We start from the raw sequence: 15,666 nt of genomic DNA on the forward strand, positions 1-15,666 counted from the left end.
TCCCCCTCACCCATCAACATTCTCAGAAAAGCCAAGTTTTCAACCGTCAAAGAAAAATAAACATTGTACATTGATATCGTCCACGTTTTCTGAAAACTAAAAGATCATTTCATTTTTCATTTCCTACCTGAAAACGGTCTTCCCTTTTGCCCCAGTTAAAATAAAATTGCCCATGGTTTTTGATCTCGTGAGAGCATATTTGATTTAAGCAGCTTTAAAGCATCCCCCCCCCCATAGGAAACACATTTCTTTGCCATATCTGCAAATTAAAATATTCTCTTCTAATGACCGTCTAGAAGAAAATCACCTCTCCCTATCTGGAGTGGTTTTTATTCACGGGTAGGATCTATTTCTGAAGACGTTGTGGAAGCAGTGTGCGTGTCTCCACAGGTGTAGCCAGGAGCTGCCCTACGGGTGAGGAAGGAGGTGGGAAGATGCCCTAGCCGGCCCTACGTATACCCTTAGGCCCCCGCGGCCGCTTCTGCCTCGCCAGTGCCCCACCGCGCACGCGCACTCGCTGCCCCACGCCTTAACAGCACCTGCCAGGTCACAAACCCCTTCCCACTAGGTCGCGCTCTCTCTAGGAGGCTCCGTCTTGTCTTACGTTGATTGGTCGAAGGCCAAGAGGGCGCGTCCAATCAGCAATCCCTCCTGCTCAACCTATTCCCGCTCTTCCCGCCCCCTCCCCGCCCCACCCGTCCCTCCCGGCGCCTCTCTTCTTTGTGACTGGTGCTCGCCCAGGTCACTCAGTGCGGCGGGGAGAGGTGTGCCGGCGTGGGAAGGACGGGTGGGAGGAGAGCGGGGAGGGGAGGGGAGGGGGGGTGGGGGCGGGGCTCAGGTGCCGTGCGGCGCTGCTCGGGCCAGACCGGGGGGGGGGGGTGTACTGCGAGCAGAGCGGGGCGGGGCGGGGCGGGGGCAGCGGCGAGGAGGGGGTTACGCGGCGACGTCGGCTGCGCAAAGCTTCGCGCGTGAGCGGCGCGGGCGCTGGGCCTCGCTACCGAGCTTTCGCGGCGGGCGAGCAGGTCCTCGACGCCGGCTCCCGGGGGAGTGCGGGGAGGAGGGAGGTGTGGGTGTCAGCGGTGTAGTCGACGGCAGTCCCGGCCATGGAAGAGACGCAGCCGCTTCCGCAGTCCGAGCTGCCGCTGTGCGACAGCCTCATCATCTGGGTGAGTATGAGGGGGTGAGGGGGGCCAGGGGGCCGCGGCGAGTTCCCTGAGGTGCCAGGTCCTCCCAGGTGAGCCTGCGGCGCAGCGGGGACCACCTGCGCCCCGGACGCCGCGCCTTGCCCTCCGCGCCTGCAGTCGCCCTTAACCGCGAGAGTGCCACCTGCGGGTCGCGGGGCAGGTGTGCGTCCGACAGTGTGCGTGTGTTTCTGTCTTTGAGGGCGGGGGGAGGGTAAAGGGAGCTCTGGGAGGCGGGACGGAGGAGGCTCGTCCTGCCGCCCTGGTCGTGCTCCTGACAGCTGTGGCGGGAGCCGAGCGCCCATCCCTTTACTCCCTGCTGTCCCATTTTCTCCCCCTGCCCTGCGCCCACGCCCTAGGCTTTCTGGGCCACCGACACCCTTGCCTTCCGTGTGCTGAATAGCCTTCCCATAGGGACCTTTGTACCACTTGGGAGTGAAGATCCCCTCTGAAACTCCCCTCCCACTGCAACCACCTTGCTCTACTTGGACACAGGTGGCCAAGAGGTGGTTTTAGTTCGTGGACCAGTGCTTTTCCCTGACCCCAGGACATCCATTTTTGTAGAAGCCGCTTAAAAGAGATATTTCCACGTATTTCCTGCATGGATCTGGAGATATGTTGGCGGTCCGGGATCGTATTCCCTTTTTCTCCCTGGTTCCCCTCCGCTTCCAATGGACAAGCACTTTCCTGGACGGAAAAAAACAAAAAACAAAAAAACTTAGCACTTTTCATTTGCACTTTAACCGCGTTTAGTATTTCTATTAATTTGTGTTGGGTTTGGAAGGGAAGGATCTGTCCCCAGTATTCCCGTCAGCAAAACAATGTTTCACTTTTTGGAGGTGCTCAGCGATACGAGAGAGCTGACATTCAGGTGTGGCTTCTAACCCATGTTGGGCAAGGTTGATGCTCGATGGTCCACAAGGTGCTGTCAATGATGCTCATCCCTAACCCAGTTTAGTTTTGTGTAGGGGAGTGTGTGCAGAATGGAATGTAAACAGACTGGATTAGGAGGTGGTAATTGGTTGATGAGATTCCCTATCTGTCTCTCAATGCATGTAATTCAAAAGAATGAGAAATCAGGGAAGGTTTCTGGCAATGTGTGAAGTATATTGGAAATAACCATAATGTAAAGCAACCTTTACACTTTGGCGGTGAATAGCTTTTGCTTTATTAGAATGGCAGCATCTGGGGTTTCTGAGTTAAAAATAATTAGCTAACTGTTCATCTGTAATTTCACTTAAAAGAAGTATTGGAGTTTAGATGCCGTATTTACGGCTGTCATGAAACAAGGCAACATTACTTCTAATGATGTGGTTTATTTAACAAGTGACTGGTTAAAGGGTGTATCCCAGTCTGTTGCATTGTTGCTCTAAATATCTGACTTACCTAGTAAACTTAGTCTTTATGATGTCATTGACTTATATGAGAGTTGGTGGTGAAGTATAGGATTTTCTTGAATTGTATTTCAAAATTTAAAATATTTTGTGACTATATCCATTGTTTTAATCAGTATTAATAAATGGTGAAGTTCCTACTTTGTATAAGACACTGAGGAAGAAAGATATCAAGAATAATCAAAGAATTTTCAATTTTAATTGATGTGGTAGGCAGAGCTGTGTATTTTTTAAAATGGAAAGCAGAATTCCTTAAAAACTATAAAAATATTATTTCAATTTAATTTTATTTTTTTGTCTGCGGCACGCAGGATCTTAATTCCCCCCATGAGGGATCGAACCGGTTCCCCTTGCTTTGGGAGCGTGGCATCTTAAGAACTGGACCTCCAGGGAAGTCCCATGTAAAAATATTATTTGTAACATAAGGAATGGTAAGGAATCATGGATGACAGAGGATAATTGGTTGTTTGCTTCTCCAGTTCTCTCTCAGGCTGCTGAAACACTATGGAGAAAACGCAATTAACGTGCAGACTGTTGCCACTCAAATGCTGCTACAGCCAAATCCTCCTGTTCCCATACGCTGCCCAGCTTTATGATTAAGAATAACCACACAGTTCCTCTTCGGCTTCTCTTTGCAAACCTTTATCAGCACACTGTTTGAGCCCCAACCTTTCTCCCCATCAGGAAAACGACCTCCTCCTTATCTTTGGCTCTGGCTCTAGATCCACCCCTTCCACCTCTTCTAAAACTTTGCTCCTTATTTATCCCCTTTCGGTATTTATTTTTCCTTTCCATTAGCTTCTTCCTCTCTACATGTAAACTTGCTCAAATCTTCCCTCTCTTAAAAAGAAAAAATAAAGAGCCATCACTACCTATTAAAATCACACTATATTGCCCCCCTTTCCTTCACAGTCATATTTCTTGCATTTTTAAATACTCATCTTTTATACTTTCTGAACTTTTATTTACTCCTCAGCCCATTGCAGTTCTTTCCTCTAAGGCCTTCACTTACTGGGTTTGGCAAACTGGGAACTATTATATTATCCTTATCTTAATTGATGGTTCCTTTTTGAAATTATCTTCTGCCTTAGTTTCTTAGGTTCCTGCCTCTAGGCTTTTCTTTACCTCTCTGGATGATTCCAAGTGAACTTTGCTGATCACCAGCCATTGCATTGTTGGTGTTACCTCACCTCCCCAGCTTTCTGCAGACTGCCCTCATGCCACACTCCTCCACGCCCACCATGCTACACTGACCTTCTGCTTCTTGAGGAAGTTAAGCATTTTTTTTTCTAATGCATCAGAGTTTTTTTAACTTCTCTTCCCTCTATCTAAAATATCCTTCTAGCTCTTCCAGCGGCTGGCTGGCTTCTCACCATTCAATTCTTGGGTCTCTTGTCATCTTTCAGAGACACTCTGTGACAGTGAGTGACCTACCTGTCCCCTACTTCTATCCCATTGTAACCTGTTAACCGCTTTTTGTTGTGTTTGTAACACAACATTTTCTGAAGTCATCTCGTTTGCACTTTGGGGTTGGAGCTCTTGTCTGACCTGTTTCTGCACCCCAGGAACAAAAACTGACTAGGATCTGCAGCACAACATTGAATCGAAGTGATGTTAGTAAATATCCTTGTCTTGGTCCTGACATCAGAGACTAGTATTTCACCATTCATTATTTCACCACTAAGTATATAGGTTTTTGTAGATACCTAGGATAAATTTTTAACTGTCTCATAGAGGCTTGATGAATTTCAGCAAGTAGAAATCAGAGGAAATGAGTTTTCCAGACACAGGGAAGAACCCCTAGCAATAATGTAAATAGTCTTCTTTGATGATAGATTGAGAGAAGGTAATGGAAGACATGTTTGTCATGATATCCCTGGACTCTTAATGTGCTCCCTTCCAAGCTAAGTAATGTTACATGTTGAGGGAAAGTTGTAGGAGATATATGAGAAAAGTTATAAAAAGTTATGATGGAGTTGAGAAAACAGCTGGTAGTAAACTGTGTTCTTTCAGTGCTGGACATTGTTCTAGGATAATAGAACCATCCTTAACAGAGAAGTCATCAAGAAAAGTTGGTTAGGTGAAGAGATGCCTGTTTTGGCAGTTTTTTTAGAAGTTATATTTTATGATTTGGAACTCATCTTAAAATAATTAGTTCCTAGAAATGTTATACTGCTACTTAGCAAAAAATTCAGGGCTGAGGGGTAAATTTGGGCATCATTTACATGGTGGAGAGCATTCAAAGTACATGTGTGAACATAAATTTATTTCTGCCTCTTGGCTCTGTGACATTTGAAAATTTAAAATCTTTGGACTTTAATTTCATCAGTAAAATTAGAGTGTTGGACTAGGTTTTTCTTAATGGTTCACTTGGTTCTTGCATTCTTTGACTTTGACAGGCAGGTAAAGGAAAAACTAATACTGAATATATGCCCAAATTACCAAACAAAAAAAAAAAGCAAGGCTGAATGATTTCTATGAAGATCTTAAAACTCAAAGCAGTGATCCTCTTTCTGAAAAGAGCAGCTGAAGGAAGAGAATTTGAGAATAGAGTTGACCCAAAGTTGAGGTTTTGTTGGCTATCAGTGGTGAAAACCCCCTTTCTTCCTTGATTTCTTTGACTTTTATATTGAAGCAGTTCAGGAACAGCATTTCCACATTTCTGATTGCTGCTTTATTTAAAAATGAAGAGGGGGTGGGGGGCGAAGGGGAAGCTGGGACGAAGTGAGAGAGTAGCATAGACATGTATACGCTACCAACTGTAAAACAGATAGCTAGTGGGAAGTTGCTGTATAACAAAGGGAGATCAACTCCATGATGGGTGATGCCTTAGAGGGCCAGGACAGAGAGGGTGGGAGGGAGTCGCAGGAGGGAGGGGATATGGGGATATATGTATAAATACAGCAGATTCACTTTAGTGTACCTCAAAAGCTGGTACAAGAGTGTAAAGCAATTATATTTGAATAAAGAACAAAAAAAAATAAAAATAAAATAAAAAAAAGAAGAAAATAAGATGCTATTTTCCAGAGCACTGTGTTTAGTGATGGAAGCCCTGTTTGTCCTTTTGGGTCCCTCACCAAAACACTTTTGTCTCTTCACCTCTATGAAGAGTAGTCTGAAAGAGTACATTTTCTTTTGTCCTGCTGCTTTGGCTTCACTCCCCCCACCAAGCTTTATAATTTATTCACACTTCTTGGTTATAAAGTCTTTCATTTTAGCCAAATGAAATGACATTCTCTGTTTTCTAATTTATTTTGCAACTAGTTTAAGAGCTTCCAAGAAACAGTCTTCATGGTGGTAAAAAGGAGAAATTGATCTTAATCTGGGCGTGGTGGGCCATGAGGCACTCACGAGGCACTCCTTTTACATATATTTCTTTAGTAAGTTGCCTAATATTCTGTGTCTTATGAAATTGTCTTTTTAAAATCACTAATCATATCCATTTTGTAGCAACTTGATGATGTAAAGTGTAAGTAGGAAGGGTTGAAAAGTGGAGCCACAATTTACCCAAAAGTATATGATTATCTTCCTTTTAAAGATGCCCAAAATCCTGGGGTTTTTCTTCCTTGTATGTCCACCCAACTGCAAAATCCTTCTTATTTTATGTTTTAAATATTCCATGAATTCACACTGTCCTCTCAGTCAGCATGACCCTAACTAATCTTAGCATTCCATGGTATCAAAAAACTATTGCAGGAGCCTTCTAACTGATGCAAGCATAAAGCTACTCTCTCCCTGTTTCTGTGTCACTCTTGCTGCTATCCAAAACATACTAAAGATGTCTCTTGTTACTTTTCAGTGATTCTTTATCACCCAGAGCAATGGTTCTAAAAAATTGATGTGCATAAGAATCACTTGGGGATTTTCTGATTTAATTTGTCTGGAGATTCTGATACATGTTGTTCTTAGACTCCACACTTTGAGAAACCATGACTCATAGCTAATGTGCTAACAGCTGTTGAGTTTGTACCATGTGTCAGGCACTGATCTAAGTACACTGTGTTTGCTAATTTATTTAACTCTGACAACCATTCTTATGAAGTAGAAACTGTTCTACTGTTTCCCCATGATGTAGATAATACCATTAAGGATAATTCCAAGTTTCTTGCCATGGCCCCGAGTTTTGACCTGTGCCTGTTTTTTACCCCCTTGGTTTTCTCCCTTAGCACTGAACATGCAAAGAAACCCAGCGATACTGAACTGCATGTTACCTAAAGATACCATTTCTTTTCTTGTATTGTGCTTTTATCATGTTGCTATTTCCTGAAACTTCCTTCCCCTGGCCCTTTCTTTACTCAAGACAATGCATTGGAATCATCTCTAAGAAGTCTGTCCTGAGTGCAAGCCCTAATTAGGTTAGTTGACCCTCGTATGTTTCAGAACATTTTGTGCATACTGCAGTCATAAGACTAGAAGTGGCGTCTTCTACAAATGATTTGTGTCTTTTTCTCCTCACTTTAACTCTGGATTGAAGAGTTGGAAACCTGGTGATTTTCTCTTGTAACTCCATCCTATACTACAGTGCCCTACGTAGAGTAGAAGCTCAGTAAAGTATCTTTATCTTTGTGCTTTGAAAGTAACTGTGGCTAGATTTACATAGTTTGTGTCATACATCCATGCTGTATTAGGATAATGGAGACAGAAGTTTGTGTCATACTTTCATGCTGTATTAGGATAATGGAGACAAATTTGTAGAATCTCAAAATACAACCGCTAAAGGTGTATTGTGGTGGTAAACTAAGGAATCATAATTGAATAGTAAAGGAGATGAATATGTGTGGGAATAGAGAATCATAGTATATTTAATTTGAGGTCTTTATGGATTGAGATTAGATTTCTAGAAAGTATATGATCCATTTTAGCTCTGTTGTAATTTGCTTTCAAAAAATTCCTTTGTCTCGTATTTGCTTATTAGGAAGAGTTGCCACTGTTTCACTTCTGTTTTTAAAATGTACATGAATGTTTAACAAATAGAGATTTGAAAAGTTAGTAGTATCTAAAGCCAGACTAGATAGGTACAACTTGACATGATAGGTGGGCCCTGGACTGTTCATGCTCTATGGGTAGCTGTTGGTAGCAGGCAGAAGCCCTGCCTTATTTAGAGCTCATCGATTAACTAGGTAGTTTTAGACTTGACATTTCTAGCTTTTGTTTTCCTACCAAGTGATGAGTGAAATTTTAACTTGCAGATGTTAAGTTATCTTAAAGTTCCTCTTCGGATGTTATTCTCCTAAAAATTGATAAAACACCATTTTGTTTTTGTCAGTCTTTAAGAGTTCTACGTGTTTTTCAGAAATTCTGAAGTAGTTCATACATGACATCAGTGTATTTGACTGATTTAGGTATAAGAATGATTTTATGAAATGTTAAGTATTTATTCTTATAAAAATAACACAGTCCTAGAAACGTATTAGTATAGTTTCATTTGTTTGGCAGTGTTTTGAATTTAAACAAAAAGTTTTCTCTCTGGTGTGCATTCATATATATAAGTCGAGGGGGGCAGGGAGTAAGGCAGTGAAATAACTTGCTTTATGTCGTTGTAGCTGCAGACATTCAATACTGCTGCACCTTGTCAGGATGTCAAACAGCTGACTAATGGAGTCGCCATGGCACAGGTTCTTCATCAAATGTAAGTAGTGTTCCAGGCTCTTCCTGGAATAATTGTAAATTCAATTTCAAAGAAGAAAATTTAGACTCGTATTCTAAAGGTTATTGAAACTTTATCCTTTCCAGTGATGACAGGCATATGGTATCAAGGTCTTGTGGCATGTAGGGAACAAAAACTTTTACCACCTGATTATTTCTTACTTGTTCATAGAGATACATCTTAATTAAATGAGCAATCAGGATTCTTATTTATTCAAGAGATGTTAATTTTAAACTTGTTCTGGTCATGTTCATAAGTTATAGTTACTGGGAAAGAAACAGGTTAAATGAGTGACATAATTTCTTGTACTGTAATGTTTCCTTCAGTTATACTGTTGTCATCTTAATGTATCAATACATGGAGATTATTATTTTTGAGGTAATTGAAACATGAAATACTGGATTTGGAAAAAATATTGAATTTAAAATCTATTTTTGAAATAATAACCATAATTGTATGACTCCACCAATAATGAAATGTTGCATAAATGACATTTTAAGTCACAAATGCTGGGTACCTTAACCAGTAAAGTGATTCTTTCGGGTTGGGCCCCTTTTATATGATTATAGAACATAGAAAGTTCCTAAATCCATTATTTCATAATTTTTGCCAAACATTGTATAAGTATTAGGGTTATAATATCTACAATATGAGCTGTACTCTTAATAGGACAAACAGGGCCAATTCTGTAGTCATAATTTATTAATTGTCATACTGATTTTGTATTAGCTTACATTCATGGTAATATATCTTCAATGAGACCAGAATCCTCTCTCTGCTACATGGTTTTCTATATCAGAAGTCATTTATTTAATTATTGCCATTATTTTGTAAAGGTTTTTTTGTGATTGACATTGAAAAACCCTATAGATGGGTTAGAAAAAATTCTTTACCATTCTTAGAAAAACAACTTCAAACAGTATCATAACCTTAGTTACTTGGAATCTTCAAAATGATCTAATTTGAATAGACAGATTTTATGGTTAACTCAAGATTAACACTAAAAGATAACTTTAGCATGTTAACGTTTTTTTTGGTAGTCATTCTAAAATATGCCTTACTCCCCAGCTTTCTTAAAAATGTTTCTTAATTATTATATTTATTTATGCCCTAATTGGTTTCAAAGTGATTTAATTGGTCAGAACTAAGAACATGGTCCTTTCTTGATGATTTGGGGAAGTCGTCATTGTTTTTTGTCATTAGGATGTATGACCTGGCCTTTTCTCATTCTTGTGGGTGTTGGTATAGATGTAAGGCCAGTGAGTGTTCACTCACTTCAACAGTGCCATCCAAAGATGTCATTTATATGTGTTGAAGTGTCTTTAATAGCTTTACAGTGCAACACAGTAGATGAGACCTGTCTTTACTGTTATATGGTGATACATATGGCTCTTTGACTTCTTATATGCTAGCACTGTACCTGATGTTTAGTGTAGGGTCAGGTCAGTTTTAGTTAAACTCTATCCTTTATCACCAACTCATTTTTACATAATGTGTTGGCTTCTGTTGTTATTGCTGATCCTCTCTCTGATTTTTCTTTTCTTTACTCTCTCTTTTGTCTCTTACTGTCTTCTAATAGCTTTTCTGCAGGAATAATAAAATAGCCAACCAATCAGAAAGCTCTCATTCTTCATAAAACAAATGATAGTGACCTAAAATTGGGCCTAAAACTCTTTTTTGCTTCATTTGCCTATTTTTGCATATTTTTGTACTTAGATGTCTATACCTCCTAATCATATAAAATTCAGTTTAAATTTATTTTTCTTTTTGAACCCCTTTCCACTTTTGTAAGCTTTTCAGAAGTCTGAATCCAGACAGTGAAACTTATAGCACACGTTTCCCCCTAGTTTGGTCAGTGTATCATATTCCTGCTAAAAAAAGCAAATTTTACCTTATTTCTTTGAACACTTAAAAGCACTTTATATATGTTCCAATTTATTATGTATTACATTGATGGCTGTTGTGACTCACATCAAAGTTGTTACTGAAATTGAGAAGGAAAAGTTTGCTTTTTAAGGAAGTAGCAAAATCTAATGAATAATTCTTTCATTAGTTACCTGAGGCAGATATGCTTCTAAATAATAAAATCTTAAAAATCAGTTCACAAAGTGTATGACTTAGACATGGGAGTCATAGAATTGTTGCTAGGATTCTACAGTTCTTTCATTGTTATCTTTAGTCTGAATACATAATATGTATCTCTTTTTTAAATGCAGAAACTTTTATTTTAAAGACACATGGGGGGAAAATTATAACTACAACTGTATTCATTTCCTGTGGTTTCCATAAGAAAGTGCCACAGACTAAGTGGCTTAAAACAACAAAAGTTTGTTCTTTCAGAGTTCAGGAGGTTAGAAGACCAGCCTTCTGGCTAGACCATGCTCCATTCAAAACCCCGAGATCAAGATCCTTCCTTGCTGCTTCTAGTCCCTGGTAGCCCCAGGCATCCCTTAGTTTCAGGTGTCATAATTCCAATCTGTGTCTCCTTCTTCACACTGCTGTCTTCCTGCTGTGTCTCTTCTCCTTTTCTTAGAAGGACACCAGTCGTGATGGATTAGAGTCCACCCTAATTTAGTATGACCTCATCTTAACTTGATTACATCTGCAAAGACCCTGTTTCCAAAAAAGGTTACATTCATAGGTAGTAGGGGTTAGGGCTTGAACATATTATTTTGGGGGACATAATTCAACCCATAACAGCTGTAAATAGTGCATGCTACTTCCCCGGAAAGAAAGGCTTAGTTTTGTCACCTTAAAGCACCAGATACCTTCTCTGTTTTTGTCCTATCATCTTTGACTAGACATTTTTACAAGAGGGAGAAGAAGGAGACAGAATGTAGAATATCCAGAGACTTCAGGTATCATGCACTTACTTGTCCATTCATTCATTCAGCAGATATTTGAGCATTTAAAATAATAAATCATGATAGCCAATGTATTTACTAAATGTAAGATGTTGTATACCCTCTACATATGGTATTTTATTTAATTTTTACTACTGTTTTGTGAGGTAAGCATTATTTTTATCCTTAATTTATAGATGAGGAAACAGGTTTATAAAGGTGAAATGATTTCAGTAACATCAAATAATGAGGAAAATAACAAAGCTCGGATTTTTATCACTTTGGCCTGACTCAAGCCTGTGCCCTCAGTCAACCTTAATCATTATAGTCTAGTATCTTGAACCCCTCCTGATAGATTTTTACCTTGGAGTCTTAATAAATGAGAGGTCAGATGTTCAGGTCCAACGTACAGATCACAGTTTGATGTGTTAAGTGCACAAGGCGTTTTGATTATTAAAGAAGAATGGTGTCAGGGTGTCCACTGAAGCAACACAACTATGTTGTGTCTAGTAACCAGTAGGTGTTAATTACTACCTATATTTAGTTGGTAGAATTGTGAAGACAAAGTCCATGGGTGGAGTTAAAAAATAATCCTGTAGTGTTTTTTACTTGATTTTATTAGAAAACAATTGGGGGCTTCCTAGGTGGTGCAGTGGTTGAGAATCCGCCTGCCAATGCGGGGGACACGGGTTCGATCCCTGCTCCAGGAAGATCCCACATGCCGCGAAGCAACTAAGCCCGTGTGCCACAACTATTGAGCCTGTGCTTTAGAGCCCGTGAGCCACAACTGTTGAGCCCATGTGCTGCAACTGCTGAAGCCCACGAGCCTAGAGCCTGTGCTCCGCAACAAGAAAAGCCACGGCAATGAGCAGCCCGCACACCACAACGAAGAGTAGCCCCCACTCACCGCAACTAAAAAGAAAGCCCGCGCACAGCAAAAAAGACCCAACACAGCCAATAAAATAAATAAATAAATAAATAAATAAATAAATTTATTAAAAAAAAAAACAATTGGACCACATTTCACTTCCTTAGTCTTTCTTATTTGGTGTCTCTTCAGTTTCATTGAAGTTCTGGGAAATATTAGAAAAAAGGAGCTAATTATTGGGGCCAAGAGTCTAGTTAAGGCATGTAGATGTGGCAGTGCAAAAAAGTAAAAGAAGGGTATGTCCTGAATGTTCTGAGGTTGGATATCAAGTTTAGTAGTGGGAAAGGTTGGCTTCCATTATAATTGTTTCAGGAGGATGGATTTGTTTATAAAAAAGAAAGCAAGAGATATATTTTTATGGAGAAGTTAGAAAGTGTTTCTCAGTTAGGGTATTATGGACTGAATGTTTGTGTCCCTTTAAAATTCTTATGTTGAAGCCCTAACCCCCAGTGTAACTGTATTGGAGATGGGCCCTATAAGGAAGTAATTAAAGTTAAATGAGGTCATAAAAATGGGGAAACATGATCCAGTAGGATTGAACTCCTTATAAGAAGAGAATTCAGAAAGCTCACTCTCTGTCTATAAACATACAAAGAAGAGGTCATCTGAGCACACAGCATGATGGTAGCACCTAGGGATCTCAGAATGAAATGTACCTAGCTAGCACTTTGATTTTGAACTTCCAGCCTCCAAAACTGTGAAGAATAAATTTCTGTTGTTTAAACCATGTAGTCTGTGGTATTTTGCTGTAGCAGCCTGAGCAGGGCTAAAGTTGATTTGAGATGGGAAGGAAGACAAGTAGGAATGAAAGACAAAGGGAGGAAACACTAGAGTAGTTATCTCTAGATCCATTTTCTAAGGGTAATTACAATGGAATTATAGAATTATGGAATTATATATGAAGATTTTCTTAGGATCAGTTAGAAGACAAGTATAGTAGTCAGGGTTCTCCAAATAGAACCAATAAGATGTGATATATATACAATAGACTGTACACACACACACACACACACACACACACACACACACACACACACACACACACACACACACACACACACACACACGATGAGAGAGAGATTTAAGAATTGGCTCAGGTGATTATGCAGGCTGGAAACTCCAAAATCCACAGAGTAGGTAGACCACCAGGCTGGAGGTCTAGGGAAGAATTGATGTTGCAGCTAGAGTCAACAAGCAGTCTACTGGCAGAATTTGCTCTTTCTCAAGGGAGTCAGTCTTTTTCTTAAGGCCTTCAACTGATTGGGTGAGGCCCACCCACATTGTGGCGGATAATCAACTGTTCTCAAAGCCTACTGATTTAAATGTTAATCTCATCTAAAATACATCTTCACTACAACATCCAAGCATATTTGACCAAATATACAGGTGCTGGGGCTTTGCCAAATTGACACATAAACTTAACCATTACAATTGGCATACGTCTTTAACTTAAACTGATGTCAAAAGAAACTAAATTTACTTTGAGAGTTTTGACTCATTGACTAAATAAATTCAGTCTTTTCAGGTAAATTACTGATTAGAAATATGCCATTTATACCTTTAGCCAAGTTATTTTGGTAATCATAGCCTTAGCATCTGAGAAAAGTCGAAAACAATTAACATTAATTTGCTCAAAAGAAAATGGTTACAAATTCCAAAAAATGAATAGAAAATGGTGAAGCCATTTCTGGTTACTCCAGTCAGAAGTGACATCTTCTGTATTAGTACATCTGAGGCAGAATGATTTCTGAAAAGCTAGGCACTGTTTTCAGCTTTGCATGTTTAAATTCAGAGTACCAGCTTGGAAAGAACCTCTTTAATTTCTTCCCTCAATTTAGTTGGCTTATCTGTAAAGGAAAAATTAAGGCAAGACCCCTAAGACCTCTTCTAGCACTAATATTGTGTGATTTCTTGGTGTTTGTTTACTCCTTAAAGTATTTATCACATTCTCCTTTGAGTGTAGTTATTTGTGCCCTTTACTTTCCCCCTTGAGCTATTTCTCTAAGAGTCAGGATAATAAATTATTCATCTTCATTTTAATTTTGCTCAATTTTTTACTCAGAGCAAGCATCCAAGTATTTATTTAGAATATAATCTATTATTGTAGTTCACTATTTATAATCAGATGTTATTCTTCAAGGCCTTATTAAATACATAAAAATTTGATAAAGTAATTCTTTGTCTTGACCTTCGATGTCAATATTGGAGTTACTGTAATATTTGATGAAGTAATATGAGAAAACATCATACACAGTACTTGATACATAGTAGACACATTAAAATGGTTTCTTTTCTTTCCCTTTAGGATTGGGACTTTTACATCTACCTGCTACCAGGGTGCCTAGTGTGAGATATTTAGTAAATGTTAAATTGAAGATGTTAATGACTTAATTAATTTACTATGAGAAATTCCAAAAGAAACCCTTGGGAATAACAAAAAATTCAGTGGGTTCATTTTAAACAATATTTACTATTCTTATTAAGGACAGGCTTTAAGATGCAAAATAACTTTGAATCTGTGGATTAAATTTGGTATTTTTCATGTGATAACATTTTAATGTTCAGCATTTGTATTTTTGTTGTAGTGATGTAGCTTGGTTCAATGAATCTTGGTTAAGCCGAATTAAAGAGGATATTGGTGACAACTGGAGAATAAAGGTATGCAGAATGAATGCTAGGAGTACTTGATCCAAACAGTGGTCTGAAATTAGCACTAAACTCAACTAAATCTTCTTTTTTAAAGTAACTGAATGGTGCATTTTATTGTGTGTAGTTTGAGTTGACACTTGTGTATGTTCTTATACCATCGTAGTTAGATATAGAACATTTCCATTAACCAAAAACACACACATATGCCCCTTTCCAGTTAATCCTCACTCCTGACTTGGCCCTGGGTGGCCACAGATCTGCTTTCAGCCACTATAGATTTAATTCCAAAGTTCTTTAGAAATGGAATCAGACATTATGAACTCTTTGGTATTCTTTTACTCATGTAATGTCTTTGAGACTCATCCATGTTGCCTGTATTCATAGTTATTTCTTTTTCTTTTTTTTTTTTTTTGCTGAGTAGTATTTCATTACCCTGATATACCACAATTTGCTTAGCCATTCACCTATTGATGGATGTTTGAATTGTTTCTGTTCTTTCTTCTCTAATATTGGTAATTTATCTTTTATACTTTCTTTCTTGATAAATCTGGCTTGATGTTTTTTCAATTTTTTAAAAAATTTTTTGAAAAGAACTAGCTTTTATTTTCTGTTTTATTGATTTCCTTTCTTATCTTTATTATTTCCTTTCTTCTTTACACCTGCTCTTCTTTTTCTTGCTTCTTAAGGTGAAAGCTTAAATCATCAGTTTTAAGCCCTTTTCCCTAGTAGTAAGCATTGCCTTAGCCACATCCCACACGTTTTAACATATTGTGTTCTTATTTTCATTTAGTTCAAAATATTTGGTAATTTCCCTTGTGATTTTTCTTTTGATCTCTGGGTAGATTAGAAGTAGGTATATCAAATTCTAAATATTTGAGGGTTTTCAACGTATCTTTCATTTATTAATTTCTAATTTAATTCCATTTTGGTTTGAGAACATACTCTGAATTCTTTTACATTTACTGAGACTTACTTTATGACCTAATATATGGTCTGTCTTGGTGAATATTCCATGTGCCCTTGA

The 15,666-nt window shown here is 38.9% G+C and overlaps 1 protein-coding gene across 3 annotated transcripts in view; it reads left to right on the top strand.

The window, feature by feature from the left end:
* Window positions 1-927: 927 nt before the first annotated feature.
* Window positions 928-15,666, top strand: part of HOOK1 (hook microtubule tethering protein 1) — a 65,198-nt gene continuing 50,459 nt past the window's right edge. For 2 of the 3 annotated variants that reach the window (XM_057712607.1, XM_057712614.1), the window contains exons 1-3: window positions 928-1,166; window positions 8,119-8,204; window positions 14,579-14,651. In XM_057712607.1, coding sequence (XP_057568590.1) covers window positions 1,104-1,166; window positions 8,119-8,204; window positions 14,579-14,651 — 222 coding nt within the window. In that variant the 5' untranslated portion in view covers window positions 928-1,103. Of the gene's footprint in view, window positions 1,167-6,875; window positions 6,931-8,118; window positions 8,205-14,578; window positions 14,652-15,666 lie in introns of all 3 variants that reach the window. The other variant, XM_057712615.1, reaches the window with a different exon arrangement.

The sequence above is a fragment of the Hippopotamus amphibius genome, chromosome 1, assembly GCF_030028045.1.
Source record: "Hippopotamus amphibius kiboko isolate mHipAmp2 chromosome 1, mHipAmp2.hap2, whole genome shotgun sequence".
NCBI classification, from domain to species: Eukaryota; Metazoa; Chordata; class Mammalia; order Artiodactyla; family Hippopotamidae; genus Hippopotamus; species Hippopotamus amphibius.